The sequence below is a fragment of the Palaemon carinicauda genome, chromosome 44 (genome assembly GCF_036898095.1).
Source record: "Palaemon carinicauda isolate YSFRI2023 chromosome 44, ASM3689809v2, whole genome shotgun sequence".
In the NCBI taxonomy this organism is placed as follows: domain Eukaryota; kingdom Metazoa; phylum Arthropoda; class Malacostraca; order Decapoda; family Palaemonidae; genus Palaemon; species Palaemon carinicauda.
In genome coordinates this window covers 44587484-44598900 of record NC_090768.1, presented here as the reverse complement: position 1 = coordinate 44598900, position 11417 = coordinate 44587484, and the positions used below count along the sequence as shown (strand labels likewise).

The 11417-nt window shown below is 34.5% G+C and overlaps 1 protein-coding gene across 3 annotated transcripts in view; it reads right to left on the bottom strand.

Annotated features, from left to right (window-relative positions):
- Positions 1 to 519: 519 nt before the first annotated feature.
- LOC137634514 (SET domain-containing protein SmydA-8-like) overlaps positions 520 to 11417 on the bottom strand; it is a 22526-nt gene continuing 11628 nt past the window's right edge. For all 3 annotated transcript variants that reach the window (XM_068366959.1, XM_068366958.1, XM_068366956.1), the window contains exons 2-6: positions 7638 to 9197; positions 5743 to 5917; positions 4308 to 4403; positions 3606 to 3694; positions 520 to 2354 (exon numbers count right to left, since the gene is read on the bottom strand). In XM_068366959.1, the coding sequence (XP_068223060.1) occupies positions 2241 to 2354; positions 3606 to 3694; positions 4308 to 4403; positions 5743 to 5917; positions 7638 to 8918 (1755 nt within the window). In that variant the 5' untranslated portion in view covers positions 8919 to 9197 and the 3' untranslated portion in view covers positions 520 to 2240. The remainder of the gene's footprint in view (positions 2355 to 3605; positions 3695 to 4307; positions 4404 to 5742; positions 5918 to 7637; positions 9198 to 11417) is intronic.

Sequence of the window (11417 nt, the reverse complement as noted above, 5' to 3'; positions counted from 1 at the left end):
CATATAATTACCAAATTCCAACCTGTGCTTTATTTGTATCCCTAATATCTTATATACGAATTTCCCCAACGATTCGTTTTTTTTCAAATTCATATCTAGAAATTCTGATTTTGGTGCCATTAATAAAAAATTGGTTATAGGTTCCAATTTCCTTGCTGATGATTGCTTTCTAATAATAATTCTTTATATAGAATAACTTATAGTATCCAATTTCGCTTTTCCCTACAAACTCCAATTCACTGGAATTGTCCTGCATACCATAACGCAACATTTAATTAATGTCATAATATAAACGAATATATATATATATATATATATATATATATATATATATATATATATATATATATATATATATATATATATATATATATATATATATATATATATACATATATACATACATACATACATACAGGGTAATATTAATAATCACAGATAAATTGTCATTTCTTTATTTATTTAATAATAATTTTACGAATCATTGACGATTACAAAGTTTATGTACATTTCCTTTCCTCACTTTGGCTATTTTTCCCTATTTTCCCTATTTAGGAAACAATAAAACCTAGGTTACCTTCCCTAAGATTACACATAGCTGAAGGACATATGAATAATTAAAAGAGCATCCATACTTTCATTTATGTATTTTACCAATTTATCAAATAAGAATTAAAAGATTTTTGTTTTCAAAAGCTAAGAGTATTGTATATTATAACCACAAACAAACTTTGTTAAGGAAAGACTTATCAATACTCAAATTAATTTGTGGAATTCTGGTGCAATCATAATACACCTGTTAACACCTGAGGAGCAACAGGTGTGATGTTTTCATTAAAAAAAAAGAAAAAACATTGCTATAGCAAATTGAACACACTATAACACTCAGTATAACTTCATGTACCATTCACAGTATACCATAAATATATGTAAATATACGAATATATAAAAATATATATTTAATATGCTGTATATATTTAACTTTGAGATAGTTAAGATTACAGGGACAGGGTATGATGTCTTAGAAAAACTACTGTACTAAGGATAAATTCATAATGTTATGAACCATCAACTCTTTATCTTTGCTATTAGATTGCTACTAAGAAACCTTTTCTAAATTCAATGCGACGTTCATAAATTCTTGCGTATTTAATTTAGATAATAGAATATTCCTGGAAACTTTTATCAATCAAGCTTTTCATCAGTAAGGTTTTTATCTGAAATTTAAGCTTTAATCAGTGAAAAGAGCTTGATTATTATTCTTGAATACAGTATAATTTTTGTTTGTTTGTATGAATACCCTTCAAAGAGGTGCCCGTCATAGTTGTCAAAATTAATGAGGACTAAAGAATTTATCAGCCGTTCTGGTGAACACCGTTAGGAGACGATAAATCATTATCATGGATTATTTATGCATGAGGAATTCACATATGACTAATGCAAAGTTTACATGGTCGAACCCGGTTGTTGAACCTACTTGTCAAACTGTTCGAAAAGGTAGCAGACAGTCACAAATGAATAAGCCCACCCCCAACAAAAGTCAGGCAAGAAACAGACTTTCTTTGAACAATTCGACGAACGTGTTCGACGACCAAATACCCTATTCACACGTTCGAACAAAACTTCAAACACATCTTCCGAACTGCGTACGACAGTGTAAGTGCCAAAAGGATTTAATATTAAAATAAATTATTAAAGTACAGCGGGTAATTTTAACAGTAAAACCAAGTCCAATGATTATTCTATCAAAGAGATTTTTATTTTCTACCATGAACTCATTTGTCAGTACAGTATCATATTAGATACAGATTAGCAAAGCAATGCAGGACGCGAGGATACTACAAATTCTTGCCTTAGGGTCCAGATAGGTAAAATGTTTGGATCCAAATACTGCAGCCACTCGTGACAAACTTTAACAAAAACTCTGGTATCTACCACAATAAATAATAAACTTTGTAAAATAAGAAGCTCTGTGTCAATCAAATAAAACAATTTTAATAAAGACTGTTTATCAAACTACCAATTTATAAAAAATTCATACATCTTCCTTGAATCTACAAAAAAAAAAAAAATTGTACAGTATCATGAAATCAAGACTAGAATACATATCCCCTTATACACAAATAATGAAAATAAAAGTTTCTTTATCTATTGACGTAAATCTGTGAATATCAATAGTCTTCTAAATTATTCTACGCAAGTCACTGGGTAAAAAGAACAATCATCATGATCCAAGATCTTCATGAAGAGTCATTGAGGAGTTTTTGGTATTCCTGCATCACGGGCTTGAAGCTGGGCAAACGCTCGTCCCACCCAAGGACCAAATCGCACTCTTGAACCTGTTGGTTAAGTGCCTGCAAAGGGAGAAATGAAGGGTTTTAGAAACCTACGAATAAAAGAATTACAGAATACTATGTTGAGATGGATGTGTGGGGTGACAAGAAGAGATAAGATACGGAATGAAGTAATTAGGGGTACCACAGGAGTTAGAAAACTATCAGATAAGATCCAAGAAAGTAGACTAAGGTGGTACGGTCATGTCATGAGAAGAGATGAACAGTATATTGGGAGGAGAGTAATGGAAATGGAGGTACAGGGAACGAGAAGGAGCGGGAGACCAAAGCGAAGGTGGGTGTTCTGTATCAAGGAGGACCTTCGATCAAAGAGATTAACTGGTGATGAGGTGTGGGACAGATGTAGATGGAGAAAGCTGACCAGAAACATCGACCCCACATAGAAGTGGGAACAGATGTAGACAAAGAAGAAGAAGAAGCATAGTTCATTTATCATTATCATTATTATGGCTAAGCTACAACCATAATTGGAAAAGCATGAGGCTATAACCCCAAGGGCTCCAACAGGGATAAATAGTTCTGTGAGGAAAAGAAATAAGGAAATAAATAAATGAGAAGTAATAAACAACCAAAATAAAACATCTCAAAAACAGCAACAACACAAAAATAGATATTTCATATATAAATCAAAAAGACTTATGTCAGCCTGTTCAACATAAAAATATTTGCTGCAAGTTTGAACTTTTGAAGTTCTATTTGTAATAAATTGCAGACGCCTGATTTCTGATAATTTTCTCCCAGAAACTTGCTATATTTTCCCCTGAATTTGTCAAGTCCAGCAAAAAAAATGGAGATATGAAGGGTTTTAGAAACCTACAAATAACAAAATTACAGCTCAATTCACTTGTAATTCTTAGACAGGCCTGAGGTCTGACAATTTTCTCTCCCCCCCCAAATTTTTTTTTCTACTGGGTTTGCCAAGTCCGGCAAAAAATTGGAGGAATGGAGGGTTTTAGATAACTACAAATAAAGGAATTACAGGACAGCAGAAATCACTTGTAACAATGGAATACATATACAGTACTAAAAAAGGTTACAGTATTGTATTATCAAAATCTTATAAATTAATTTAACAGTAAATCAAGTAGATTTTGTCCAAAGAAAACATACAAAACTAAAGGCTAAAACTTGATTGAAATTGTTTCCATGTTAAGGCTGAAAAGTTTAAAAGTGACACGATAAAATAAACTCAAATTTACTTAATAACATAATTGAAATAAAAAGTTGTATTAATATAAACTTCATACCAACCTGTAACTGCTCTTTAATTTTGGGATTACATTTCTGGTATCGTTTCATGGATTCGAGACGGAGCCGAATATCCTCCCGAGCCATCCGAACTGCAATGAACAGTGAATTGTATGTTTTATGGACACTTTTGAGTAATTACCCCATTTTTCATTTAAAGAAAGTAGACTGAGGTGGTATGGTCATGTCATGAGAAGATATGAACAGTATATTGGGAGGAGAGAGATGGAAATGAAGGTACAGGGAACGAGAAGGAGAGGGAGACCAAAGCGAAGGTGGATGAACTGTATCAGGGATGACCTTCGATCGAAGGGATTAACCGGTGAGGAAGTGTGGGACAGAAGTAGATGGAGAAAGCTGGCCAGAAACATCGACCTCACATAGAAATGGGAAAGGATGCAGACAAAGAAGAAGAAGACTCCATTTATGATTTAGTATATATTTTGAATATATATCAAATGTACGCTGGTATCACAAACTTCTGTTTGGTTGACTATGCTGATGATGTCAGTTCCAGGTCATTTAGAGAGGAAACTAGACGTTTTTTTCATAATTCTATAGTTTACTGTATTATAATTTTAAATTTTAAATTTTAAATTATGAAAAGTAATAGAGAAAAACAATAGCTTTGCATAATTTGGCAGTTATACATATATCAGATGTTTGTACATTGATTCTTAACCACGATTCATTCGTGACACTTACTTCTGAGACGTGAGTAAGGGGCTTCTATGCGCCTGGCGACGTCCATCACGATGGCTGCCATGTTGGACATGTGGACAAGTTCTTCTTCCGTCAGTTCTGCAAAAGGAATTCGTATATGATTTGGAAATCTAGTTTGAAGCAATATTATCTTTATTACTTGCTAAGCTACGATCCTAGTTGGAAAAGCAGGATGCTATAAGACCAAGGGCTCCAACAGGAAAAATAGCCCTGTGAGATAAGGAAATAAGAAAACATAAACTACAAGAGAAGTAATGAACAATTAAGATAAAATAGAACAGTAACATTATAATATTTCATCTATGAACTATAAAAACTTAAAAAAAAAAAAAAACAAGAAGAGAAATAAGATAGAATAGTGTGCCCAAGTGTACCCTCAAGCAAGAGAATGGTACCCAAAGACAGTGGAAGACCCTGGTACAGAGGCCAAGGCACTACCCAAGACTAGATCTCGTAGGTCTTGGTTTGAAGGGCTTACAGGACAATCTTTGCTTTTGAATTACATAAATGCTCTGAGTTATATTGTCATTTGGAGAAGCAAGGTCTGAAGTAAACAGAAGAGAGTGCAGTACACACATTATAAAAATGAACAATTGCATTAATTGGTAACTGATTGGTTGATATCAGTTCACAAACAGATTATTCACTTAAATAATTGGTAATTGATTGGTTGATAATTACCAGGCAGTAAGCACATTATACAGTTAAATAATTGGTAATTGATTGGTTGATAATATCAGGCAGCGAATAAATTATTCACTTAAATAATTGGTTATTGATTGGTTGATAACTAACAGGCAGTAAGCACATTATACACTTAAATAACTGGTAACCGATTGGTCAATAATTATGAGTCAGTAAACACATTATACACTTAAATAATTGGTAACTGATTGGTTGATAATCATAAGGCAGTAAACACATTATACACTTAAATAACTGGTAACCGATTGGTCAATAATTATGAGTCAGTAAATACATTATACACTTAAATAATTGGCAATTGATTGGTTGATAATTTTGAGGCAGTAAACACATTATACACTTAAATAATTGGCAATTGATTACTTGGTTGATAATAATTATCATTTTATACATAAGAATACATTTAAAACAATACATAACTTGCGGTTAGATAGTTACATTGAATTATTTTAACTACAATATGGGCTTTTTTTCATTCAGATTAAAGAAAAAAAAACAGAAAGCTAATATCTTTTATAATGTAGAATGGTAAAACTGGATGATCAGAGTAATGGTGAAATAAATATTCCCTTGATATCTCTATATATTTTGCAGTTTTGTTGAGAAAAAGGCTTGCATCTCCTTAAGCTGCAGGAAAATAAACACCCTTGGACAACTTAATAAAACACCCTTGGACAACTTAATACTAAGTAAGAAACATCTGGCCACTAACCAGCAACATCTCTAGAGGCAAGATTTCTCAGGTTGGAGACGTGTAACTGGAACAGAACGTGGTGAGTTGGGTGCACCTTCTTCTGTAGTTGATCAGCGGTACTGTTGATGCCTTGGATGTCATTTGGATCCAGTCCCTTTAAATCAGTGCTTATTTTTGACCCGAGGCTCCCTACCTGTTGAAAAGTGTAAACAAAGTCTTGATATCAAGTAGAATAGGTTCTTGACGCATCTCTCTACCTGTTGAAAAGTGTAAACAGTCTTGATATAAAGTAGAATTGGATCTTGACGCGTCTCTCTACCTGTTGAAAAGTATAAACAAAATCTTGATATTAAGTAGAATTGCTTCTTGACCTTACGCTCCCCACCTGTTGAAAAGTGTAAACAAAGTCTTGACATGAAGTAGAATTGGGTCTTGATGCGTCTCTCTACCTGTTGAAAAGTGTAAACAGTCTTGATATCAATTAGAATAGGTTCTTGACCTGAAGACTCCCTACCTGTTGAAAAGTGTAAACAAAGTCTTGATATGAAGTAGAATTGGGTCTTGATCCGAGGCTTCCTACCTGTTGAAAAGTGTGAACAAAATCTTGATATCAAGTAGAATTGGTTCTTGACCTGAGGATCCCCACCTGTTGAAAAGTGTAAACAAAGTCTTGATAATAAGTTTATTGTTTCATGACCTGAGACTTCCTACCTGTTGAAAAGTGTAAACAAAGTCTTGATAATAAGTAGAATTAGTTCTTGACCTGAGGATCCCCACCTGTTGAAAAGTGTAAACAAAGTCTTGATCATAAGTAGAATTGGTTCTTGACCTGAGGCTCTCCCCACCTGTTGAAAAGTATAAACAAAATCTTGATATCAAGTAGAATTGGTTCTTGACCTGAGACTTCCTACCTGTTGAAAAGTGTAATCAAAGTCTTGATATTAAGTAGAATTGGGTCTTGACCTGAGGCTCCCCACCTGTTGAAAAGTGTAAACAGTCTTGATAATAAGAAAAATTGTTTCATGACCTGAGGCTCCCCACCTGTTGAAAAGTGTAAACAAAATCTTGATAATAAGTAGAATTGTTTCATGACCTGAGACTTCCTACCTGTTGAAAAGTGTAAACAAAGTCTTGATAATACATAGAATTGTTTCATGACCTGACTCTTTCTACCTGTTGAAAAGTGTAAACAGTCTTGATATTGGGTACAATTGATTCTTGACCGAGGCTCCCTACCTATTGAATAATGAAGTCTTGATATTAAGTAGAATTCGATTTATCAATTTGGACTGTATTGTCCGGTGCTGGGGAATGGGTGGTCATTCAAGAGGCCAAGTGCAATTAGGGGAAAGCCCTACAGTTGCAGAATGAAGTTTAAGTTGAGAGGTTGTATAGTAAGATGGAAGAAAGGCAGTGGGAATGAAGGTATAATAGAAAAATAAAAAGTGAGTGCAGATAGGGACCAAAAAGGACAGAGAGAGAGAGAGAGAGAGAGAGAGAGAGAGAGAGAGAGAGAGAGAGAGAGAGAGAGAGAGAGAGAGAGAGAGAGAGAGAGAGAGAGAGTATAATAATAATACAGAAAAATTTAAAACTGCTCAAGAAGCCGGAATATCATTCTATAAATATAAACTAATTTCTAATTTACCATGTGAGTTTATCAACACATTAGATCACTAGATGTATGTAATATAACTGACATTAAATGTAAACTGTACACATACCCAAGAAAAAGATTAATATTGAAATGACACGAGAGATTTCGTTTTTCAGAGAATGGGTAAGCTTTGATGAAATCCCTATCAGGTAATAGTTTATTTCATAAGAATTATTTAGCAATGAGTTCTCAATATAAGTTATCTTGCAGATACAAATAATAGTAACTAAAGTAACAATTGAAAATATTCACTAGATACCTCGCCAGCGCTTGCAGTTTGAGAACATCCTTTGTTGCAAAACCACGGAGCCTTGGGATCTGTAGGATCTGAAGACACCATTAGACCTGGACAACTGGAGCACAGGGGTGACCCCAAGAAAGTTCCAAATTCAGTTCTGTCTTTACACCTTCTACAGCAACAGGTGAACTGCTTGGATACCCTAAGGTGATCTTGCCTGAGCATAGTGGCCCACTGTGGGTCAGTATAACATGTGGTTAAAATTTCACCCTTCTTTATGTGGTCAACGGCTCGAAGAGCTAACCCTCCATAATTCGTGAACCACTGCTGGGTGTTGGAACGGCAGTCATGAGTCAGAAGAGAAGCAAAAGGGTACAGACCATGAACACGAGTACCCCATATCAGGGGAACTTCAAAGCCGTTTGTGTCCCAGATGGCGCATAGTCGGTGAGCAAATCCTGGATCTATTGGGACCTTCAGTTTGTTCAGAGCAACATCAACAATACATCTCTGGTTGGTTCTATAACGCTGGGACTTTTCCGTAAAATTACCCTGCAAGGCTAACGTCACGTCACGAAGAAGTTCACTGCTATTCATCATGGCGAGAGTCTTTATCAAGGGTACTACGGTATACTGTTGCAAGATGTTAAAGCGTCTCTGCAAGCGGGACGACTCTTGCGCCTGCTTCAGAAGTGCCCTTGCCTGCTCTTGCTGTTCCACAGGCATGGTTGCAATGCGGTCCCACAGACGCTTTTCATCTTGCAGTTTCTCTCGCTCTGCTTCAGCAAAACCGAACCGCTGTAGAATCGAGCACTCTTCTTTGTGTGCATCCGTCATGCATCCTGGACCACAGAGAAAGAAACCACAGGAAGGACACGTGAATTCCTCTGCTCTTTTAAAACACACCGTGCAGTAAGGAGGTGACCTCGGCCTGAGTGTTAGGGCTAAGGGTGGCTCTATTAACAGCAATTCCCCTGGATGGATATCCCTTGTTGCCACCAAATGTCTTCCAATTAATTCACTGACTGAAATATCCATGGGACAAGCTAGGGCATCGGGTGCTTGCAGTAATTCCTGAAGACCCCCTAAGAATTCGGCTGCTTTCACAGCCATGGTTTCATTTGGGAGTCTCTGGTCTCTGCACCATGCTGGGGCATCCTTCAGCCACCACGGGTTATGTTGCAATAACTTCTGTATCTGATACCTTTGGAAAACAGCGATATTATTGTTGACGGCATGGTTTTCCATTGAACCGATTTCAGGTGCAGCAGGTACAGTGAAAGCATTGTTAAAGGACTCCATGATTACCAGCCATTCGTCCAAGAAACTTCACCGCTTTATCTAGAGATTTCACCGTTTCGTTCAAAATATTTAACCACTTCAATCAAAATATTTCACCGCTTTGTCCAAAAGACAGCATCACTTTGTCCAAGAGACTTCACTCCTTCGTTCAAGAGGCTTTACTGCTTCATCTAAAAGACTTTACTGCTTCGTCCAAAAAACTTCTCTCCTTCGTCCAAGAGACTCCACTCACACTTCACGGGACCGGGTGTCGTCTTCTCACAGTGAAGAATTGCTGACCTAGCAAAAAGTGAAAAATAACTTAGTGCCATATATATATATATGATAAATGTTGCATATTTAGACGTCTTTTTCCTATTCAAATAAACCATAAACTGTATTTTAATAATTGGATTCTCTTATCGACCTCAGGATCAGAGTCCCAGAGGTTCCGCCTTGCGACTCTGATCCTGAGGTCAATAAGAGAATCCAGACATCAAAATATATGGCTTATTTGAATATATATGGATAAATGTCAACACAATATCGTGCTCAAATAGAAATAAATTCCTATCTCATACTGGGATAACTAGCCCCTTTAAATTGGGGTAATTCAAATTAAAAGCTATCAGTTGTGTCACTTGGTAGGTTGGGAAGTCGGGGAAAACTCGCTGGTATGAGACTGATGTCTTACCAGGTTACCAGGTAAATCCTAAAGTAAGTTAGCACTAAGGTTCCGACTTCTTTTAGAGCCTCTGGTGGCATGGTTGGTAGCAACTTTGCCTTTCATTTGAAAGGGCTAGGGTTCGATCCCAGTATGAGAGAAATATATATATATATATATATATATATATATATATATATATATATATATATATATATATGTATATATATACATATACATATATATATATATATATATATATATATATATATACACACACACATATATATATATATATAATATATATATATATATATATATACAGTATATATATATATATATATATATATATATATATATATATATATATATACAGTATATATATATATATATATATATATATATATATATATATATATATATATATAAATATATATATATATATATATATATACATATATATATATATATATATACACATATATATGTATATATATACACACACACATATATATATATATATATATATATATATACACACACACATATATATATATATATTATATATATATATATATATATATATATATATATATATATATACAAAGTGAAATAAATAGCCTAATAATTCTACTTTAAAAGAGCTTCTCTTAAGAAGTGTTAACCATCACTTTCTGAAGAAAAAAAATTGAGATAGTCATGATAGACTTTAATGATATATAATCTACATATAGCTAATTCATCACTGTGAAAAATATTCCCTTGTAAATAGTATTATAAGTCATATCAGTTCTTAGGCGGTGCACCACTATTAAAAAATTAACAAAAACAATAGCTTTGTCTTAATACAGTTATGGACAACACAATCATAAAACAATTAATTTGTCTTAATAAAGTTATGGATATTGAAATTATTTAATGAAATGCACATAAAAAATCTTGTAACTAGTCATTGTAAAGAGGGAAATGTGGAATTAATTCAATTTTGAAAGTCCTAGGTCAAAGGTCAAGGCCAAGGTCAAGAAATAATTTTACTCGTAGAATAGTGAAACTTTCAGGGATTAATTAGTATGTTGAGATGTGGAGGCGATTCAATTTTGAAAGTCCTAGGTCAAAGGTCAAGGTCAAGAAATAATTTTACTCGTAGAATAGTGAAACTTTCAGGGATTAATTGTTATGTTGAGATGTGGAAGTGATTCAATTTTGAAAGTCCTCAGTCAAAGGTCAAGGTCAAGGTCGAGCAAAAGGTCGAGAAATAAGCTGCCATGGCGGAGGTCACAATTTTACTCATAGAATTGTGAAACTTTCAGGGATTAATTGTTATGCTGAGACGTGTAAGTCCCAAGTCAAATGTCAAAGTCAAGGTCAAGGTCGAGCAAAAGGTAAAGAAATAAGCTGACGTGGCGGAGGTCTGTGCTCTACTGAGTGCCCCTCTAGTTTAGTTTGAGAGTCTTTTTCACAATTTTCACTGTCCATATTGGTTTTAGCTAATTTTTCATGGCCGGATGCCTTTCCTGCCGCCAACCCTCCCCATTTACCCGGGCTTGGGACCGGCACCAAGTTGAGGCTGTGAATAAGACTGAACTAAACTAGAGGGGCTTAGTTTAGAGTCTGGAAATATGAATAAGATAAAACTGTTTGATTTGATTTAGACACATTTTGATGTGTAATGGATACAAAGACATATAAAATCATAATAAATGTTGTATATAAACTCCATAAAAAAACAAATCAGTCTAAAAAATCTACTGAAAAAAATTGCTTAAAGTCTAAACAAAGAACAGAAACCCAAAATGGCCGTTTACTCAAATTCGCCTGTAAAGTCCTTAAAACGACTGTACCTGATCTTTGTTCGT